A 23,666-nucleotide genomic window follows, 5' to 3' on the forward strand; every position below is an offset into this window, starting at 1 on the left:
TTTGGCAGCTATTCATCTTTGAGTATGTGTGCATCACTAGGAAAGTCAGTGTTTATTGCTCATTTTTAATTGCCCTTGAGAAGTTGGCAGTGGACCCACTGTATTTCTCTGGAAATGGAATTTGTTGAGGCTTATGTATTTTCAGGTTTTGGAACTAGCAACAATTAAGCATCAGTGATACAGTTCTATAGCTAAACGCGTTCAGGATTTAAACAAAAAAAGTGAAATCGATCTGATATAATGAGATATTTGTATTTTATATAACTATTTGGCTGTGTGAAAACCCAACAGCAATACTAATATTTAATTCAATTCACATGAATAATTATCTCAGTTTCAGAGCTTTTCTATATTTTGATATGAACTGTCAGTCACCTTATCAAACCATCATGGCAACACTAGACTGAAATTTGTGGAACACTGCCCATCTTTGCAGACAGTTTGCATTTACGATAAGATATTAGGAACACCAGGTTTTACTCTGCAAGATCCTTCAAGGCACATTTTTACTATCAGGAAACTGATCTGGTTGCTCTCACAAATCCTAGCCACCACCTTGGCTACTTTCATATTACATCCCATGGCTTATGATTGAATATTCCTGTACAATTGACATCTATAGCCAGATATGATAAGAATTATTTTTAAAATTTGATATAATTAGTTTAGTCACTTTGTACCTGTTATGTCATTGACATTTAACTTTTAGATTTTAGTTTTTACTTAAACAAAAGAAATGGTTGTAAATTACCACAGTTAGATCTGATCTAATATAAATTGTGGCCACAAGATGAATTTCAGAAAATCTTCCAAAGTCAAGTATCTTATGATAAAATGTTATTCAATTTAATATTTTAATTTACATATCTATGTACAATGTACTCAACATTTGAAAACACACAGGCTAACACAACAGAACACTATTGGATGCTGAGGGAGCACAGAGATGGTTTGTGAATTCACTCTGTTGTCAAACACAAGGCACTGCCCCTTTAACAGCTAAGGTTCCTGAATTCAGCCTGCAGAGTTACTTTAAGCAACCAGCAATTGTTGCAATAAATACAGGCAAAGCCATTACAATAACATGCATATAATCTTTATAGAAAAGACGTTATGCAACAAAAGTATTTTGTATTAGTATATGGCATCAACAGTATAAACATCATACAAAAAACTTTTACGAACACGGAATGTTTAATGCAGCTGACCTGCATCCTACTAGCACCTACATTCTTACAACTACAGTATTCAGTAGAAACTGCTGGATTTGTAAAGTCGGCTGGTGGAACAACTAATTCTGACAGAATATTTGATTCTTCTTGTATCTCGAGATCCTTCTGTCCAAACTGTACATGATCATCCTTAAAACACTTCACAAAAGATTGTAAAAATTAAATGTGTTTCTCGAAGCCCCCCCCCCCTCCCCACACCCCTTGACTCCCTATATATTCTTCTTCCTATGCAATCTGTAGGTGCTCTTCTGGTTCACAAAGTGTCCCTGCATCAACTGTACTTTCATCAGTACATATATCACTATAATTCAAGTTCAGGTAACTTTGTCAGTAAAGTTAGTGCCAGCAATATCTTATATTTCATCAAATTCTTTTAGTATTACAATAAATTAGAGTTTGAAAAAAAAACAAAACCAACAAAATAAACTTCTTGAAGTTGTAGCACTTTCAAATAAATTGCACTTGGACATGTGAGCCAACAGCCTTTCATCACTGCATTCTAAAAACAGAGCTTTTCATCAGCGGTGACTCCTTTCACCACCACTTGCTGTACATATGACACATCAGGAGCTATACTAAAGGCATCAATCACAATAAAAAGCATACTATTTTTGTAACAACTTTGTTGTTAACATTTTTTAAAAAAAGTTATAGTAGTCACCCAAGAATTTTGGGATGACAAATTACAGACCGAAAAAAAGAGTCAGATAATCACTTCTATCAGGCTTCGTTCTCAAGGTGCCACCTCAGCATTCCCAAAAGCAGCAAGAGTTTTTAACGTATAGGATCCTTCAGAATAAAGAACCAGGAAATATTCCTGGATATGGATATTAAGAGCTGCTTTGTAGGGTACAGACAGCAGAGCACCAGCTGTTTTATTCTCCCCTATACACAATCCACTTGGTTACAGAAGTGTGTTATTGTCAGGGAAAGCAAAAGAGGTAAAACATCTCAAAAAGGCAGTGTATCCAGAAACAGTTTGTCGATGATGGCTGGGGGTGGCACCAGGTCCTCGAGTTTTAGGTAGAAAATGCGTTGGAGCCCCTGCGTACAGAGAGAACGCAGCTGAGGGATGATCGCCACTACCTTGGATAACGGCTGCCCTTTGTTTTCTCCAGGGCTGTTGAATGATACATGTTCCTTCAAGCAACTGATGATCCGGGATTGCAATTCTTCCACTTTCTTTGGTTCCTTCAACCCATGGCGATCTGCATAGACATAACAGGCATTATTAACAACATACACCCAATATGCTAAACATTTTTCTCCAATAAAGATATGAAAAATCCACTTTTCTTGTCATTTATTGTCCCATCAATGCACTTTGCCATCCCCTAATTTTGTAGATACAATCAGTCAGCAGTTTGCAATGTTTGGAACCTTGTTTTTTTTTTTTTTTAAATTTCTGATGAAGTTCAGAGATTCTGATGGGAACTATAACTGTCTTATTTAAGCAGGTTCTCTTCAAGAATCTTGAACAAACTTGGTTCTGACGGAAATAACAAGATACATTGACAGTGCTTTTCTATACTGAGAGCAATAACATCAATAGGGAAGCAGAAGGGAATTTTATTCGTTAAATAACTTGGCCTCTGTTCTAACTAATGCCAGTTCTGTTTGTCAGAGTGCAAAGCCACAAACGAACATAAAGAGCAAAGGGTCATACTGCATGTTACCTCAGATCTCCACTACCATGCACCAAGATCATGGATGAACCCACACCTCAAGTCCATTTTCCTGCTCTTGATTCCCAACTATTTAAAATGTGAGTCTCAATCCTGTTTTTTTCAAAATGACTGAACATCCAAAGCACTCAAGTGAACTACTAAAAATATTCTGTCATCCTAGTCCTCAGTGGCCAGCTTATCTTAAGATCAAGTCCCTATTACAAGACTCCGCAGCTGAAAGAAACATCTTCTCAACATTGTCCTCATAATGTACTTCAATGAGACCACCTTGCATTCTTCAAATCTCTAACTGCATGCAAGTCATTCATAACCTTTCCTCCAAGGGTAGTCAATCGAAATGACGACAAGAATAGCATTACGTCGCACTTATTTCCCACTTAAACTAGTATTCCAGTAATTTATTTGTCAATATATTTTGTCCAGTGCTGGACAACAAACTACAGATGCTGGAAATCTGAAACGGAAACAAAGTACTGGAAATATTCAACAGGTCAGTTACTATCAGTGGAGAGAGAAACAGTTAACGCTTCAGGTCCGAGACCCTTTGTCAGAACTGGGAAAGGGAAGTGGAGAATGGATCCTTCCAAAGTATCAGCTAAGGATGCACTGCTTGGAAAGTAGACAGTGGATAAGCTGTCTTCCTCCATAAGCTTCCTCATCTCAATGTCTCTGCTCCTTTCAAACAGTCCTTAAAGCCCAAGTCTTTAACCAAGTTATTAAGCACCTACCCTATTATAACTTGTGGTTCAGTGTCAATCTTTTATTGATAATACTCCTCTAAAATACCCTGGGATTTCATGCTGTGTTAATTGCACCAAACAAGTATAAGATGCCTCTGCTGTTTCTGGGGTGATTCCAAGTCAGTGTGCTGCCTCCCTGGTGAAAGATCACCGACCGGACGCAGACCATTATGAGAGAAGAGAGTGAATGGGTTTATTTTGGTACCAATGATATTGACAGATAATGGCAGATCTTGCAATTTAAAAAAAGTGAGGACTTAAAAGTAGTACTATTCAGATAACTTGTGCCATGTACTGATGGGTATGGAAATAAGAAATTGTTCAGTAAAATGTGCGACTGGAGCGATGGTATGGGAAGATGGACATTAGATGTGAAGGGGATCAGATTCTTGACGTGGTGAACTTGTATAGGCAGGATAGCTCTCATCTCAACAGGGATGAAACCAATATCCTCACGAGTAGGTTTTCTTGTGCTTATTTAACATAGTTTACTCAATCTTGGGAGGCCAATTTGTCTTCAAATCACAGATAAATAGGAATGAAAACAAGGGAATAAATTTGAGAGAAAGTTTAGAAGGTAGAGCAAACAAAGGTGGGAAACGGGATAAAAAGAGGTCGAATTTAATAGTGAAATGCAAGGACAGACAAAAAAGGAAGATGGGTTGAAGACAAAAGCATACACATTGAAATATGACATCATTACTCTAAAGAACAGGAAAGGCAGCTTTCTGGTTATCAGGTTTTCAGACAACGTAGAGATAGTGATTTAAAAAAACTAGATTCAAGAGGAGCAATATTTCTTAATGAAACAATCACTGTATGAGAATTTTGTAAGGATTGTCAAACAAGGATACAGAAGTTGAACAAAATAAACAGAAAGGGGTAAAAGTCACATTGCTGGAAGTGTACCACAGACCGGAGATAAAGGTCAAGTATGTGCAGAAATGCCAAGGGAGCACCATTTGTCAGTGGGCTCAATCATCCTCATTATTAATTAATTTATTAACAGATGGCATGGGGCAGGCCCATCCAGCCCTTCGAACCACACCACCCAACAAACCCTGATTTAACCCTAGCCTAATCATGGGACAATTTACAATTAACCTATTAACGGGTATCTCCTTGGACTGCAGGAGGAAACTGGAGCACCCGAGTCCCACAGGGAGAATGTACAGACTCTTTACAGATGATATTGGCATTGAACTCCAGTGCCCCAAGCTGTAATAGCATTGTGCTAACCACTTACACTACCATGGCACCCAATAACTTGGATGCAATCAATGTAAGAATTATTGGAGGCACTGAATTCCTAAATTGCATTCTGGCAAGTCTCTTTAGCCAGTATCTAAATAACAAGGATGGGTAGGAGTTGGAAATTCTGTATTAGTTTTAGAAAATGAGGCTAAGCAGTGAAAAGAACATCCATGGGAGAGTACTTTTTTGATAATGAACATAATTCAAATAGATTTAGCGTAGGCATGAAAACAGATGATGATACAATAGGAGTAATGGTTCGATACTGGGACAAGGCCAATTTTACTAAAATGAGAAGTGATCAGGAAAAAGTGGACTGGAAATCACAACCTAAATCAGCCGGAGTTTAAAGGGAGATACTCAAAAGAGGAGATCCGGGTGTTTAGTGTAAATATATCCCCACAAAGAAACATGGAGGAGTGCCACTTCTCAAGCTTAGTTTAAAAGAAAAGGGAAAAAAAAGACAAAGTCTTATGGTAAACCTGGAGAACTTAATGTTACAGAAAGAATGTAATGGTGAAGTTACATGGGAAATTAGGAAAAGCATAACAATAAAAACTGACAAGCAATATCAAAGGTAGCATATAAAGGAAAGAGCCAATTTAGAGCCAAAAAGATAACCTATGTATGGAGGTAGAGAATGAAAGAGATGACATTCATGCCGTAATTAATGAGGAAGCATGATAAACATAGTAAACGAGGAAGTACCAAGGAGCTTAGCATTTTGAAAGTGGGCATTCTAATATTAATATACATCCCAGGCTCTTAAAAGAAGCAAGGGAGGAAACTGAAGAGGTTCCAAATTTCATTTTCCAAACCTCTTTGGAACGGTTCCAGAGGGGTTGCCTAATGCTAACAACATACTTTTATAGAACAGTACAGCACAGGAACAGGCCCTTTGGCCTACAATGTTGTGTCAAACCAAACAAATGGCCAACTAAAGTAATCTCTTCTGCCTAGGCAATGTCCATATCCTTCCAGTTTCCTCACATTCATGTGCCTATCTACTGACAGAAGATAAAAAAGGAAGGGATAACCAAAGTAATTACAGCCCAGTTAGTTAAACTTTGAAGATGGGTAAACTGTTGTAACCAATTCTGATGGGCTGTATCTTATTTAGTAAAGTGTGTATTTGATGACAATCAGCATAAAGTTAAGGGAAATGTGTGTCTAACTATAATTGAATTTTAATACGATAACAAGACGACTAGATGAGGGCAGTGCATCTGATGTAGTTTACATCAATATTAGCAAACTTTCTGGAAAAGTCCCACATCACATGCTGGTTAGAAAGATGGGAAAACCTATGAAATCCAAGAGAGGAGTGACAAATTGGATTCAAAAGTGGCTTAACGATGGGAAGCAAAGGATAATGGCTGACGTGTGTCTTTGTAATTGGCGCTGAGCCTCGTGGAACCTGTCTCTTGCTTTCTGCCATGTATATTAACGATTTAAAATCAATTGCACATGCCATGATTAAAGAAGGTTGCAGATGATACAAAAAATTACTGAGGCTGATGGTGGAGGAAGATATTGATAGTCTTGGTCATTTGAGAAGTAAAAAGTGGAATTGAGTCCAAGGAAAAGGCATTTGGGAAGGGCAACATGACATGGGAATGCACAGTAAATGAGAGGATATTGAAATGGATGGAAGAACAGCGAAACTGTCCTCAGCTCCTTAAAAGGTAAAGACCACGTTGATGTGAGTAAAAATAAATTACAGGATGCTTCCTTTAAGAGATTAGACATAGAATTTAAGGTAAAGGAGATTATTTTAGAATTCAGCACAAAATGGTTAGGCTGCAGTCTTGTCACCATGGTACAGTAAAGATACAATTAGACTGAGCAGGGTTCAGAGAAGATTTATGAGGCGGCTGGAAAAATTTAGTATTATGAAATATTGTATAGGCCTGGTTATTTTCCTTGTATCAGAAGCTGAAGGGATATTTAATAGAGGCATATTAAATTATGAGGAGCCTAGACAAAATAGGAAAAATTAATTTATCTTAGCAGAGGAGCCCAAAATCAGGAGGCATAGATTTAAAGTAATTGGTAGGACCTTTTTATGACCCAGAGTCTGGTAGGAGACTGGAATTCTCTACTCAAGTAATAATAGAGGCAGAAGTTTAACTGTATGTAACAAGTTTTTAAAAGAGCTGGGATGTATAGAACTATGTTCTGTGTGCTAGAAACTGAAATTAGGCCTGGTAGTTCTTTAATCTGATCATACATGATCTAGATTTCTATGAAAAGAGGAGAGATCATCTAGGCTGATGGACATAATGAACAGAAGATGGGGCAATGAAAGACACCCAAGTTTTAGTACATGTGCCACTGAAGTGAATACAAATCAATTATGTTTCCCATTCCTTGTCTCACCAATTCTCGCAGAACTTGTTTTTAAGATGGAAAGATCTATCACAGACACACCTACAGCCATGAGGATAATTTCATATTGCCTAATATTATACAAAGTATTTGGTTGCTTATACAATAACTTAAAATAAAGACTACTGCATCTCTCAAAGAAAAAATGGATAACTCTTGCAGCAGTGAAAGGGTGAGAATAGGATAGTGAGATTAATTCCAATTTTTGCTATCAGATATCCTATACAAAAACAGAAGGAATATTTTTATCTTAATCAGCATTCAATATAATGGCTTGGTAGTAACATACCCATGACCCAATGATTCAAATGATAAGATACTCTGAACTTCAATTTTGAGATTATAACTGAGATTTACTCTTAGGAGTCAACGGAAATTGTTAATTTAAATACTTATTGTGCTACTTAAGTTATTATGTAACGTGTAATGCCACAATGAAAATCATTTGAAGTCTACCTATGTGTATATACAGTTTCAATTTCAAAATTCGTAAGCATAGAGAAATTGGCCTAGTGAATGAAATGTGTGGCGTCATGTAGCATTTTAAAATTTAGGATGGTGTAGCAACAGTGTTCAAGATACTGACTCAACTCACTGATACAGAAATATGGCTTGTTCTGACATTTGTAAGAAACTAGGCTGAGACTCAGTCATGAAACTATGTTAGGAAGAGGATCTCAGCTCTGAAGTATATCTGTCTGGGCCCAATGGTAACCTTGCCTTCTGTTAGCTGAATGTAGAGCATTTCTGATAAATCACACTGAACCTGTTCAATTATATTTCTACAGATGAACTGCAGCAAACTAGAATGGCAAGTGCAATAAAAAAACAAGAACAGAAAACTCTAACTAAAATGAGTACACAGGATCCAAAATCTACCATCAGCAAGGATACTATTATTTATCAGTAATTTCAGATCAACATCTGGTACAACTAACATCTGGTCATCTGAAATGATCAGCTTAAAATAATTTCTAAAAAGCAAACAAAATCACAGGTAGCTAATATGTATTTAAAACACTACAATAAGCAATCATCAAGCCAGCAAAATAGTTTGAAATCGTATCTGATATCAAAGTTAAAAAAATATCAAAGTGAAATAAAAATATATCACAGTAAAGGCTTAATATAGGACTGAGAAAGACCATTACACTGGTCTGAGAATCACTGGAAGATTCTGGGGGGAAAATTGATAGAAAGTTCCTACCTGTGATCATAACTAGAGCTGCTAGACATGCAAAAGTTGAAACATCAAAATTAAGGCTTTGTAAATTTGTAGAGAATTCCTTGATTGTGTCAAGCCATTCACCAAATCCACGAAGGCACTGAAGTCGATGTAAAACAAGTCCGTTACAGAACACAAACTTATCCTCTGCTGGAGCAGATCTGTAATGAATTGTTAAGAAGGACAGAATTATAACTTGAGAGTTCATTATTTGTTATATCTTAACAAATATCATCATACATTCCACATCCTGTAAGGGTTCTGAAACTATCAACAGAAGCCCTATTTCATTTCTTGATTACAAAACATTGTTGAACTTCACTTTTTTTTTTGCATGCAATATCTATGGAAAGGAGTGTTGGCTATAAATAAAATGGCCTGGTTTCTAAACCTGGAGAACAACCCTAATGTTCACTCACTGAATTAGTCAATGTTTAGTATGCTTCAGATGTAAACTACAGACCACGTTTTTGAAAATTTGAAACAATCATTTGGTTATATTCAAAACACACTTTTAATTAATTGTTTGCTGACTAGTTTACTTTGTTTTGCTACCATGGGTACCCATTTTAAGCTGACGTTGAATTAAAAAAAGTAACACAAGTATAAAACAAACAGCAACTTCACAATAGATTTTGCTCATTATCTGCTATGCAACACAGGAGGTAAAAAAAAGGATACAAATTATTTGAATGAAATAGAAATTTATGACAACAGAAAAAACTGGTAAATGAGATGAATGTCTGCAAATTTCTTATGACAATTAACCTTGGGAATGCTGGTTATAGCTGCCAATTTACATAAATTTACATTAGTATAAAAGGTGTTCCGCCTTTGTGTGCATGTGAAATTACCACCATAACTAGCAATGTACCAAACTGGAAAAGCATCCTTTAAAAAAAACTAAAAATTCTAAATTCTTTTGCTACCTCAAACCACCAAATTTGATCAAAGCAACATCACAAAATGCTGGAGGAACTCAACAGGTGAGGCAGCATCCATGGAAATGAACAAACAGGCGACATTTTGGGCTGAGGTGCTTCCTGAATATGCTGCCTCACCTGCAGCATTTTGTGTGTATTGCTTTGGATTTCTGGCATCTGCAGAATTTCTTGTGTTTAAAATTTAATCAAAGTTGGTTTTAAAAGATTGTTAATGGGGAGGGGAGGAATAAGTAGAGCAGGTGCCAAGAATTCAATTCTACAATAGCATCCATTAATTGTGTACTGTCATTTAAAAGGGAAGATTATAAATTGACATTGTGAAAAGAAGAACTTCAACATACAATTTTACACTTTTGGAAATCATCACATTTACCTGTGAGAAAGTCTCAGTACAAAGAGTTCAAGGAAAGAAGATTCAATGAGTAGAGCCTTATCTTCTTTAGGAAGATCGCTGAACCCTAGTATTTTCTCAGCCCAGCTCTGAGTGACCTCCATAGAGCTAGCAAGGAGCCCATAGAACTGATGCACATACTCAGCATCCTTTCCAGCTGTTGGCTGCTCAGTAGCACAGAACTGCAGAGGAGAAACAACATGTCAGTCAAAACCATGAAAGCAAATTTAATTTTCCAAAAGATAAAACTGCAGGAAGAAATAAAGAGATTTTCTATGTTTCTGAGAAGAGCTGTTTTTAAGCAAGAAGGATTTGAGTTTAAAACCTCCTATTTCTACATTTATCCTCAAGAAGATTGCTTTCAATATTATTTGCAGTCAATTTTCAGGTAAATCATAAAACAGTATTGGTGAGTTATAAACCACAATAAACAATACTATTGCATTTAAGAAAAAAGTAGTTTTTCAGTTGCTAGTAATAATTCAGCAAGCTTTCTAATTTTAAATATAACCTCAAGATGCAAGTGACACACATAGGTGCAAATATCTTGTGCAGCAGGCATCTTAAAAATCACACATTAATTGATAAGATGATTAAATTAACATTCCTCTTTTATTCAGAAGAAAAAAGTATGTCAATGCTTATTACTTTAAGCATATGGCATTTAGAGAACAGGTTAGAATGTTTATGTTGCATTCAATTAAACATTTTGGAAGCTTTTCAATTATTAAAAAGAATATTGATGAAATTACGATTAAGTATCTCTAAAGAAATATCTCCCATAATGCCAACATTATACAACATCAAGAAAAGTAAGAAAAAACTGAATTGATGATTTTGTGTTTGCAACACTTAATCCCCCCCAAATATCAATATTCAAAAATAGCTAAAATCTAACTGTACTAATTGCAAGTTTTATTGTTGGTAGAAAACAAACCTAATTTGTCAGATGTAAATTGTAATTCCTAGAACAATTTCCTTCCTACGTTGCCATTCTCAAACTATGAAAATAGAGAAATCACTTTGGCTTCAGTCTTTCAATACAAGTAACAATGCATAGCTATGCAACTATTGCTTAACGGAAAAAAAGAGTATTTTTGAGGAAAATATCACAGCTTCTCAGAGGAAAAGAACAGAAATGTTGATACTTCTGGATTTATACATAGGGAATATAATTGTTACAGAATTGGTTTGGATCAACAATATATTTTTTGTCGGATTGTCTGGTTGAAATCTGAATAGGATAAAGCTCCTGCTGACCAGAAAAAAATGTTTGTCCATAAAGTAGGAAATGTTGGGATGTGTTCCAGTGGATATATTACAGAACTATGTCTTTCTAATGAATACAGTGATAGTAGGTATCATTGCATTTAACAAATAACCCAAGAAGAATGACTGTTTATTCTTAAAAATGTAAATGCATTTAGTTTCTATGATGTTACATAATGCAGTGTAATTCTCTGAATGAAAAGTAATGAGTTTTTCAGGTTTTGGTTGAAAATTTATAAAATAATATGCACAACTTGCTATAATCAATAATTTAAAAAGTGATTGAAAATATGTCAGCCTAATACATAATAACACACAAAAAACATCAATTTATTGGATGTAATATAATAATCAACTCCAACCACATTGTATTTTACAATGGCAGCTGGCAGGAGATGCTATCTACTGTACTTCCATTGCCCTGTTTAATTTATGTAGATTCTTGCTTACCTGAGAGTAATTATGACTGCTGGGAGTGGTGTCTACAAGTGCCCGCACAAGAGCATTCATGAAACTAATCGGGGGTGAGGGTGGTGATGGTTCCTGGAGAGGGCTCTTTGGTTTGGAGGGCAGACGACCCCTTCTCCCCTTTAAACTATCAGTACGGACCACTGGAGAAACAGAGACATGGATACATTTAAAGATTTAGGATAAATTAACTAAAAATATAGTCACAATATAATTTTCTGTATTCTCAATCATTGTTTAGAATGTATGCTCAAATTACGTTTTCCATTGCATTGTGTAAAATAAAAATATTCATCTATTCATATACCTATCCATTTTGAGGGATTTTACTTTGATAAAACATTAAAGTAATATCTCCTTTGGTATTATAATATCTGAATGACTGGTGCCTTTACCCTTTGTTATTTGCATTTCCTCGCTGATTCATCCAAAATAGCCTGTTACCCTACTAGCTTACTTGCTATTTGCAGCATACTTTTGAAGATGTCTTTTTTTAAAAAAAAAACAGGAAATGCACAGAGACCACAGTTAAAGCCTGTAGATTGGCATAATACTCTTTAATCCAGCTGTTATTCTAGATGGTCATTATTATACTCATTCAATGGCCCAGCAAAATCAACAGCAAGCAAATATTAACTCCGTGGTGTGATCATTAGAAGGAGAGTGTAGAGTGGATTAGAATGGGGTTGGGAGGCTGTGGTTACAGCCTGACAGCTGCCGACACTCACCTTCCTTAACCATCCCCACACTGAGGCATTTCTGGAACCTGCAGTACTGGCATCGATTACGCCGCCTCTTGTCCACGGGACAATTTTTGTTTGCCAGGCAAACATATTTTGCATTTTTTTGCACTGTCCTCTGCAAAGAACAAATGTTATTACAGCATGTTGTCTTGGAAAAATTTAGCTGACAAAGCAGACTCTAATTATGATATGAAATGCGCCAAAGCTACTCGGATAATTAGATAAAATTAATTTCCTCACATGTTAGCCTGCAGGAAAACAATTTTACTGGTGTTAGCTCCTGACAATGAGAATCAGTCAGATTCGTGGCTGAGAAACTCTCAAGAGACGGGCAGCTTTAAATGATAGAATTATTTCTGAAATTACCGGGTCATCACATTATACCGCAGAGTATAATATCCCTCTCTCCTAATATACCTTTGGGGATCATTTTCCACTTGGCTTATTCCCGGGGTGATTACTGGCCTTATTAAAGAAATTTGAAATGGTTTGGAAGAGCATTTCTTTAACTAGCACAGCCTTAAAACAAAAATTAAACTAGCTTGGATTTCACTAATCAAGACTGATCAGTACATTTCAAATCACATTCAGAGTCAAATTTTAATTAAATACTATACATCTTTTTTTTAAAAAAAATCAAGATGTATAATAGAGTATTGCTAATGGGTTAACTGCACAGAATTCAAACCTGTTTCTGGGCAGAGAAAAGACTTATTTATACACAAACTGGAATTAGGACATCTCTCTTTTGCTCATTTAGGCAGGATTATTAATCAGACCGAAAACAACTTGGTAATCCACTATGTTTATACAACAAAGAAAAAGTCTTTTATAAATTTAGGGTCCTTTAGAAAGAAAGGTTAAATCTACAAATGAAGCTAATTAATTTCTGGTAACAATGGAGTGTTTTGAAGGTATTCTCCATGCTATTATTGTTTGGTGATGGATGACTTGTTTCTCACTTTTGCAAGCCAGCCTGGACACTAGCAGCACATGTGAAATGTTATTCCAGTCTTATTCTGAAGTTACAGCAAGGCTATTGTTTCACATCCTATTAGATTTAATTTTGGCTGTGATAACTGCAATTATGAATTATCGCATAGATTTCCAAAGGTGTTGCTCAGGTATACAGGATGCTTCATTGTTGAAGTTTCTAATTCAAGGGTTTAGCTTCTCCCCCCCCCCCCAAGCATTTCAGAGCGTGAAACTGGCTGAGATGTTTGTCCCTGCAGATCGTACCAAGTTCCCATTACCCCTTCTAAAAGCGTCAGGTGTATCCCCTCATAATCCAGTTTGTCAAACTTACTAAAATTGTCTGCACTGGAAAGTTATGCACGCTGCAACACTGTCATTCAACTGGCTATTTTACCCTCAAGCTGCTTTTGGCCCATGCAACTCATTATTTACCTTTACAAATAACCTCCAGATACTAGCTTCCTTCACCTAATTCACAGTTCAGGAGTGCCTTTGACAACGTTAAAATGCGCCATACCTTAAAAAATCCCTTGCATCCCTCGCAGGTCCTGACTCCATAATGCTGACACGCTGCATTGTCTCCACAAACAGCACACATCCCCTCTGCAGAGGAGGAGCCTCTGTTCGGGGGAGAAGGGAGGCTCTGGGTACTCTGGCCAACAGGCAATGGGTGGAAGCCCAATCCAGACCCCTTAACCAAGTGCAGTGAATACTGATGCGTATCCATTACCGACTGCGTGGATGTACTATCAGCTCCCAATGGCATGTTCAACGTGGGCTCATAACACACATGGCTGCTGGAGGCTGGAGTGTGAGGCGGAGATTGTTTGAAGGCGAATACTGGGAATCTCGGTGGCGTGGTCTTCAGGGAAGCATCCAAGATATGACCCGAGGCCATACAAGTCTGGGTCACTGGGGCCAAAGTGTGAGGTTCATCCCAAATAGAGGCCTGCGGAGTTGTGAACTGTGGTGTTGTAGGAGTCGAAGGGGGAGACTGCTTGAAGTAAACGGAGGTGGACGGCATGATATCCTCGGCTTGGTGCTGGATGGATGGCTGGTAGCCGTGATGGGAGGGGTCTTCCAGTTTAATGAGGGGTCTCTGTGAGGAAGCGTGCATTTGGTACACACAGGACGGTTTGAACTCGTAGCTGCCGGAGTAGCCCGTCTCCATGAAGGTACTGAAACTGGGCAGGGCTGTAGTGGCTGTGATCTCAGTGCTGCCCATGTCCACGCCGAACTTCATGTAGGGGGATTCAGTGTGCACGAAGTCAGAGCTGTAATCTCCACCATAAACGTAACTCTGAGCCGCGAAACTGGCACCTTGTGGCGACGAGCTGTACTGAGTTTGCACACAGGGCATATCTGAGAAGAAACGAATATTCTGCAGTTAACAAGGGTGGACAGATTGAGCAACAAATTGGATCTCTTCATTTTATTTCGGGTTACCAGCATCTACAGTGTGATTTCTTTTTTGGGTTTTGAATACCTCCACGCTGCCGAGCGAAAAGAAAGGTCATTATACGAAAACTAGCCATTAAAAGTCTGGTGTATATGCCTAACTATAACGACTTCCAGCTTATTCCATCCTATACAAAGAACTGAATTTCACTAACACGATTTCCTTTTATAATTGCGCCACATTGATGGAACTTTTGCCTTTAAAAGTTAGAAATCCGCCGTATTTTTAGCAGTGACTGATTAATAACTTTTGGAGTCACGAGAGACTGCAAGTGCTGGAATCTGCCGCAAAGAGCAAGCTGAAGGGTTGATCTATGCGGGCCAGGTGGTGCCTGGAGAGGGAAATGGGTCGTCGACGTCTGGAGTCCAGGCCCTTCCTTGATCTGACTGATTTTATGTATAAATCTTCACGGCGTCAGTTTATGCCACAATTTGACGGGGCACTATGCTGATAATTGCATCCGAGACGCTATACCTGTCGGAATCTGGTGCGTAACTGACCAGCGCGTTGTGCACATCACTGTGTATATGGTAATATGCGTATGTTTCTTTAAATGTACTTAAAAGGCAACACACTGTATTTGCACGGGTTTGGGAGAAGGGCCCCTACTGGTCTCTGTACCAATGTTATCTTTATGTAATCAATTATCGTCTGCATAATAATCAACACTCACAGTCACTTAAATATTCTCATTTAGGGACAAGATAAGCTTACAAAGCCAGTCTCTTGGAGACCGTAAAGATTTGTGAAGCCAGTCACAAAGACGAATTCTGCTTCCTGTTAGCAGGGTGTGACTGAACACTAATTATATGAACCCTCCTATACGTCAGAGAGCAAATCGATTTTGTAAATGATTAGGACACACGCGAACAAATTAACCAGGTGAAGTCAGAGGAAACAGAATAAAACACAGGCTATAAAATCCGTAATAGAAATGTCATATTTTATCTAGACAAGTTTTCGAAATCTAGCTCTAGTCTAAAAGACAAGGTGTCTTCAATAGTTCCTGCACTAGTTGGCAATGAATAGATTATACCAGATAGAGCAAGAGCTAAGAAAAATAACTGGAGAGATGGTGCTGTGGATGAGAGAAATTGATACAAGAGATCGCAGGCATTCAGATGTTAATGTGTTAGCGCGTCTTTATTTGGCACAAGATTGTACATAAAATTTATCTATGCAAGCATGTGTTGTGACTTGTGCACATTTAGGTATTTATTGGCACATTCCTCTGTCGTTTCTTGTCCTATATCTTGGCCAAGTTTATGTTTGAATACTTTTCTGTATAAGTAGAGGTTTGTATATGTTCAAACTCGTGGAGGCATACATCTTGTTTTGCACAAAGCTGGTACATAACCTAATGTTTTCAGATGCACTCACTGGATTCTCTCTGTCTGGTCGCTGTATACATGCTCATTTCTACACGTAGGGACGGTGGTTATTTTTATTCCTTCCTTGGTTAGGTTTTAGCTGATGTCGGCCCTTAACCTATACACTCCCCAGATCACTTGATAAAGGTCGGAGAAGTCAAAAATTACTATCCACGTCCATGACGTTACCAAATTATCCACAGACAGTGTGAGCGTAAATAAGAAATTAAAACGCAAATAGGGGAAACAAACAGAATGAATCAAAACAGGACTGGAAAATAAACACAGCCGAGAAATAACGGAGAGACGAGCGAACGAAGTAATTTGCTCGTCAGCACCTGCTCTAACCTCGCCCCTCCCCCACCACCTTGTCGCCAGAAGGCGGCACAAGGAAAATCCTCTGTGTTGTTTACATATCCCCAGGTAGCCTCCAGTGTGTACCTGTGTGTGCTGAGGAAGGGAGATATTTGGCTCGCTGAATGTTGGCTCGGTAGGCTGCCAGGGGCTCGGCCGCTGTCAATGCACTGTCAACGGGTTGGCTGCTCTCGGCACTCCGCTGCCCTGACTCGGTATTCGGGCTCGCTGGGGGAAGCTCTTCCGAACCAAGATCTGCAGAGTGAGAAAACAAGGAGGCGTCAGGCTTGGAGAAATTATGAAACGCACTTCCCTTTGACCAGATCATTGCAAATTCGGACAGAGGGTAGCAATATTTTATAGTCGCTTATTTATGAATTCAAAAGTTCAATACAAACACCGAGAAAAATAATCCCGCAACCTCACCACCTAAGTACATTTTAAAAAAAATTGCTTTATCAAATTTACTTTATTTTGCACCAAGCTACAATACTGACTTCCATCACAAAGGTGTGAATGTCGATTCAGTATAGCGGAAACTTAGCTGAATAGGACCCAATTTAAACTATGCAAATCCTCCACTCGCGGTTGATACTGACACTGCGTCGAAATCGGTATTATCCTTGGTCCACAATGGTTTAGGAAAGTTAGCAAAAGGTAGCCACTGTTGTGATTCCTGCGCTGGCTGGGATGTCACATTTATCTCTGGAATCTGGGATGAAAAACGCCAGTCCATATTGTACATGCTCTCCAAGTAGCATGACGAAAAAGGACTTGCTCATATGGATGGAGATCCCCGAACAATCCACTAAATCAATAGGTTAAAACACATTCACAAAAAAATAGCCGCCCACAGCGTTATTAAAAGCGTATTATTCAACTTTTGCCGTATCTATGGCGAGGAATCGATCTGGGTTAGTGGAACTACAGCGCCCTCTCGTAATTTATTTAACACAACGTCCGTCCTCAAAACTTTCCAAAGTTCAAATAATCATAGATGTCTTTAGTTTCAGGGTAAATTTAACAAGGAATTAACACAATACCACTGAATTTTTTAAACACCTGAGAAATGGTTAACCAAGACAGTGTCAATCAACACACTCCTTTATACGATTTTGGGTTGAAGAGTCAGAAGTACAAACCACAAAAATTAACCAATAGATCGTAATTGAAAGAACTGCCCCCAAGCTTTCACTCTTTTATATGGATCTTTTTTTTTCACCTGCTGGAAAATGTAATTCTTTCCTAGCAAGTTTGTCCGGACATTGGTATGGTCGGAAAAGAATAGTTCTCTGAACGGTTTTAGGCTGGGTCAGGTATGAAACCTAGACGTTTCATACAAATTCCGTCCACGCCATCGTCATAGCCACTTGCCACCCGCGCGTTTGCGGGGGAACCCGGTCTGGATCGGAAAGGAGATTCCGAATTCGGGGCTACACTAGCGACTTTAATCTTTTGTATTCGCATTAAAGGGAAATAAGATTTCCAAACGCCTCTCCCCTTAATTTTTCGAAATGATTATTACAGCCTTTCTGTAATAAAGTAGATAGAAAGCTCCGGCAAGGTTATGTTTATCGGTAGTTGCCCAGCTCCCTTGGTTAGCTCCTTTGCACAGTAGGTCTCCCTCAGAAGAATGCTCTAAATCAGCTGGTTACCTAGAGAACTGGCAAGGCCTCTTTAAACATCCACCTCGTTACTAGCTGCCCCATCTCCCATACAGCAGCCGACCATAGCACAAACTGCGGGGAAATCTTAAATTAGTTTAAATTATTAGATTAAAAAAATTATTGCTATCAATCTCACTCTTTTAGAAAAGGGCCAGCACGGGCTCTACTGGACGTCAGATAATCGCCCATGGCAGGAGAGTATAATTAACAATTATGAAAAATTAAATGCGTTAAACATATGAAATACAAATAGATTCATCACAATATGCCCTTGGAGCATTAGGTTTTCATTGCTGTATCTCAATTACAAGTCATCTAGTTATGGAAATTTAGCCCCCGAAAATTATTAAGGACTCGGAATCCGCTGCCTTACGTCCTAACAGATACCATACACCGAACACCTCTGCAATTTCAATTTCATAGAAACATGCCAAGGCCTCCACGGGGGTACAGTGCCACAATAAAAGATATCGCTAGAGTGAGGTTATACGGATTGGCTGAGTTCTCATTACTGACTTTTAAACTAATCTGGTGTGATGGTGTAACGCCGATTAGTGACTTGGCGCATATTAACAAACTCGTCGCCGACCTTCCACTAAAGTATGAAAATTTGGACTGATGATTCATCCACATACAACCTTACCCTTCCCAATGTCGGCAATAGAGAGTGTACTTCAAAACGATTCCCCTGGAAAGTCCAACACAAATACCCAACTGACACACTGACATAAGAAACGTGCTGCACCACATTACTCAACAAAAAGTAAAAGTTAAGCAGGCGCGCTTCTGAAAGTGAAACTATTAATAAAAATATTCATAATCATTTGAATACAAAAGATGGGCCAGAACTGGGGATATTCTCACGTGTTGGACCAATAGGGACTACAATTAGGAGGCGTTATTTCTTAACTGAAACTTTAAATATTTAGGATCACACCCAAGACCAGCGTGTGGAATAATAACTCTAATTTTGTTTCATGGCACATTTCAGCTTTATAAACAAACCAGCACGATGTCCCCTTCAGAATGCGTTTGCAGTGGAATCAAATAGACACGAAATAACTTTACACTTTTCACTGGAACATAAGTAATTATACACAAAGACAAGTGTAAGACAAATCGCATCTATTCATCACACCATACCAAACACCCAGCCTGCAGCATTACATTACCATGACAACTACCAGAAATACCTTAATACCCGCTGATCTCTGATTGTCACACTCGCCAAAGCGGTTGATTAACTCATAAATTCTCAAGAAACAACGGTCGGGCATCAAAGGACAAGTTCCAAAGTATATTCCAACAGCCTTAACGAAACAAAATCACTAAAGCTCTTTGAATTGCTGTCGCTTGTTCTATAGCATACCCCTTGCAACTTTTACGATGTCCAGTTAGTAACTTATTGATACGTACTTGATTGCTGTGACGGTTCCGTCTTTACATGTAATCAAACTGCCTTCCAAGTTACGAGTAGACGTCCAGTCCCAGTCATGGATAATTCACAGAGACAGTTGTCTTTAAAATATTACTGCCAGTAAACGAATTAGTTCTATTGCGATCCGGAATTTTCTTCACAGGAGTTCATCGGTGGCGAAAAGTGTTTGAAACTCTTTCCTCAGTTCCTTGTCTGTGTTGTGAACGCTCCTCCGATTGCAATGTGCCTTTGTTTATGTGCAGACAGATATCAGTACAATTCCTCACTTTGTGAACGTCATTTATGTTTAAGAAGGGGGCGGGTGTTTGCAAAAGCTGCTCGCCTATAGGAGGAACGCCGGTATCTCCATAAGTGCGGCTGGAATGCAATAAACGTCAATTGTGACGCCTCCGGGCCGTATACGTCACGTTATGGCGCGACACGTCAGCTGCCCCTTTTCTTTATTGTGTGTGTTGAAATTGGTCTTCTGAGATTTTCCTGGCCGGCCCCTGAACGGCGCGCCTGCGGCCGTGCACGCACAGGCAGTACACGAGTGATGACGAGCTACTGACAGGCTCGAGAACACTGCTCTCCACTCTCCCCGCGCACCTTTATTATCATTTATGAACCGCGCGTAAGCATGTCATCGCCGTCGGGCGACCAATCACAAGGCGCCATTTGCTATATGGGAGACCACCCCCCCGAGCTTTAGTCATAGCCACGCCCCTCGGTCCCCCCGGCCAATGGGCAGGCGGAGAGCTGGGTGCGGCAAGAGGGGCGGTCTGGAACTTGTGCGCGTGAGAGCGCCCCGCTGACGCACGGCGCTGACGCACGCTGTGCTAAATTTAGCTACTCTGGGCCAATCCATCGATTGAGATAGCGCAGATCTCATTCATTTCTGGGGCGTACCGTTTATTTTAGGAACTATTTTGTGATACAGTGAAACCAAATATAGTCGTGGATAGCTATTTTTAGTCGTAGCCATTCCTTTTGTTAATGTGCAGAAATGTTGCTTCTCATACAGTCTAATTAGCGATTATACTAATGAATTAATTACTGCGTTTATTTTTATATATAAAATGACTTAACAGTCTTGAATGTTGTTTTTCCCTTTTTTATTAATGCAATTATACGATTTTCATTAAATCTAGCGCATCTTACGATTATGATCATATGTTTTAAATACTTTTTTTCAATTTAATACGTTTAGGATAGTAGTTTGGAGCGGATGATGCGAAAACCTGTACATATATTTTAATAAACAATGCGAAACGGAAGTTAGAATAAATGGGGTATTGGGGAATTTACTACATTTAAAACAATTTGGATTCCATTTTTCTAAACAATCGGAACATTCTTGTAATTTTGCCAAAACTTCTTTACTTTCACAAATTCACTACGTACTAACGCCTTACGTATTTAAAATAAAGCGTTATGAAAACTTAATACGTTCGCGTTATTGCTTCACGGGACGTTCCGATGTTGTGATAATCTGAGGCTTTAGGGGCGAAAGGGAAAAGATGAATGTTTTAATTCCATTATTCCATTTGGCGGTTGCCCAATTCGAAGAGAATCTTATTTTGGAAGTATCGCGGTTTGGCAGCTTCTCCACTCCGCCTGAGGCTTTTGGCAGGTGAGTGAGGTGGTGAACCCTCGTTCCATTTTATAAATAGACAGACGGAAGGGAACGTTCCTATTACGCACATATGCGAATTATGACCAAGAGCGAGGTCAGACGTAAGAGACGTATGATTACGCATGGCGCAAGCACCACGAGGTTAACTTCCGGGTAGGATTCCAATTACAAATTTTAGCCATACTGTGTCGATAAGATTTTACATCAACGATTATACTGTGCAGACTTAATTTAGTTTAAAATTATTCCCGCAGAATGGTGAATAATGACTAACTGGTCCGAGGAAGAAGTAGTGTATGCGAGTACAATGCAGTATAGTAGTCTAGATTTCCGTGGCAAGTATAACGCTTGTTATTTTCTTTTGTAAAGCGCGGTGTTCTTCATTAAAAATCGTCACATTTCAAAACCGTTTTAAAGGGGATTTGAACGTCTTTTTCTTTAGGAATATCTAATAAAGACTTGTTTAATTTGCTTTACCATAGTGACTTGATTGTTATTAAAAAGTTAATAGATGTTGCATTTAAATGACGCATGATATCAAACTGTGAAAGTGAAAAAATGTAACTCTATAACTTTACTTTTTAAAATGTATTTTAGCAGCGTGACTGCCAGATTTTTCAACTCAAAGCAACAACGATAAAAGAAATAGTGAAGAGACGTTACTGAATAAAATCGACAGGAATACCGACGGAGAAGACAAAAAAGTCTATACTTCCAGTTATAGACATCCTTTTGTGATTGTCATAGGGTAAAATTTCAAGAACACGTTAAATATATGAACTTTTTAGAGGTAATTTACAAGTTCATTGAAAATATTGGAGACATGGGAGTATCTATGTTTAGTTGAGTGGTACAAATGACATAAAGCGTGTCCGTAACTTTACAGCGGTTTAAAACTGATTAATAAACTAGATAGTTGTATCTTTGTTTAAACTACTTTATAGATTTATGTTCCATTTTCTATAATCCACTGCCCACATCAGCATATCTGCAAAAATAAAATTGTTCAAAGCATCACACAATCTTATTATGAGTTGTAGGTTACGTAACACTTACGGAATAAGAATCCGTGGTCGATGTGCGAACAGTTGTCTTCCAGGTGATCAAGTGATATGCTACACTTGTGTTACCGTAAATGATTAAATGTTAGTTCTCAATTAACTTATCCAAGCAGGTTCTCTCACAGCCCTGGTAACGTCTCCAGACGTTTGGAGCAACTGACTTTTGATCATAATTACGATGTAAAACCATTTATAATGTAAGCAATATTGATTCATGTGCAAAATGGTCAAAACATCCCCAGCAGCCTAATGAATGGTTCACGTATAATTAGCTGTAAAATGAAATTTTAAGTTCATCCCAATGACAAGACGAGGACCATGAACAGAACATGCTGGGCGCATCTAAAGATCCGAACTGGCTTACGCAACTTAACGTTCACCATTTTAGTAGAGGCCTGACATGTATCTGTTCCATTTTTGATTTGCGGTTCTAAGGTGATTTCGATCCCTTGACCGTGCCATGTATTCCCGGCATGCTGTTCCGAATCTTTGTACAAGTTGCTGGGGTTTTGGATGGGTAGTGGCAGTCTACTTCCTGGAACACTTGGGTGACCCGCACAGGGCCGAGCACACCGATTTTACAGGATGACGAGAGTTTGCTTACAGACACGTGAAACTGTTCAATAAGAACAGACTGATTCCTAAAGCTGTTTTGTGTAAGAAAAGTGTACTCCCGGAAATCTTTTAACCATAAACGTGAGAGTTGATCCGGCTGACATGAGTCACATAATTTGCTTACTTTTCTAACAGAAATATTTAGTGTTACGCAAATCCATTACAAATATTGAAATATTTCGAGCAAACTGTATCCAAAACTTACACGCCCTGAAAGAACTGAATCAGCACTTATGCCTATCTGACGAACTCTCTCGAATGTGTTTAAGGATGGCATTAGTGTAGTCGAGCTGAGCCACAACCCAAGGGATTTAAAAAAAAAACTTGTAGAAAGGACTGTATTTTCAAATGGACTCTGGCAGCACAATGACGAAAATCACTGGCGTTTTTATGAAATTGAAATTCAAACTCTCTGCTAGCTACTATCCTCCGCATCTCTATTTTCTATTCATCTCCGCAATTCTATTTTAAAAACGGAGTAAAGCTAAATATTTAGTTCTCTGTTTCCTTCCAGAAGTTTACGCTTCAAAGCTCATGGATCACAATGATGCTCTTCTGAGTTGTTTAAAATTATTTCTAAAAGGAACAAACCGATCATAGACTTTTGAAAAGATGGAATGGATCCTCCATTAACTCTATACCTTTTAAAAAGGATGGAAGTAGATGAGTGTGAAAAGTATTCACTATACTTTCCGGTCTCTCCCACTTGTGCAAATGGAGGCACATCAGACAATGCTGCTGTGAAATTCTAATGACGGTCTAATTCTAGT

General features: G+C 38.4%; 1 protein-coding gene across 1 annotated transcript; it reads right to left on the minus strand.

The window, feature by feature from the left end:
* Window positions 1–1,429: 1,429 nt before the first annotated feature.
* Window positions 1,430–20,170, minus strand: nr4a3 (nuclear receptor subfamily 4, group A, member 3). Its single transcript, XM_073054275.1, has 8 exons — window positions 19,584–20,170; window positions 16,588–16,755; window positions 13,835–14,679; window positions 12,328–12,457; window positions 11,582–11,742; window positions 9,845–10,044; window positions 8,510–8,688; window positions 1,430–2,440 (listed from the first exon to the last, which is right to left on the minus strand). The coding sequence occupies exons 3-8, from the start codon at window positions 14,675–14,677 to the stop codon at window positions 2,184–2,186; spliced, it is 1,770 nt and encodes a 589-aa protein (XP_072910376.1). The 5' UTR covers window positions 14,678–14,679; window positions 16,588–16,755; window positions 19,584–20,170; the 3' UTR covers window positions 1,430–2,183.
* Window positions 20,171–23,666: the final 3,496 nt, after the last annotated feature.

Source organism: Hemitrygon akajei, chromosome 8, assembly GCF_048418815.1.
Source record: "Hemitrygon akajei chromosome 8, sHemAka1.3, whole genome shotgun sequence".
Lineage (NCBI taxonomy): Eukaryota > Metazoa > Chordata > Chondrichthyes > Myliobatiformes > Dasyatidae > Hemitrygon > Hemitrygon akajei.

Excerpts from the sequence above, each read along its gene's own strand:
- nr4a3 (XM_073054275.1), bottom strand. The coding sequence starts at position 14,677 with ATGCCCTGTGTGCAAACTCAGTACAGCTCGTCGCCACAAGGTGCCAGT. Across the intron at positions 11,743-12,327 it reads TGTGGGGATGGTTAAGGAAG|TGGTCCGTACTGATAGTTTA; the intron begins GTGAGTGTCGGC and ends CTGTTTCTCCAG. Across the intron at positions 2,441-8,509 it reads AGCTCTAGTTATGATCACAG|ATCGCCATGGGTTGAAGGAA; the intron begins GTAGGAACTTTC and ends ATGTCTATGCAG.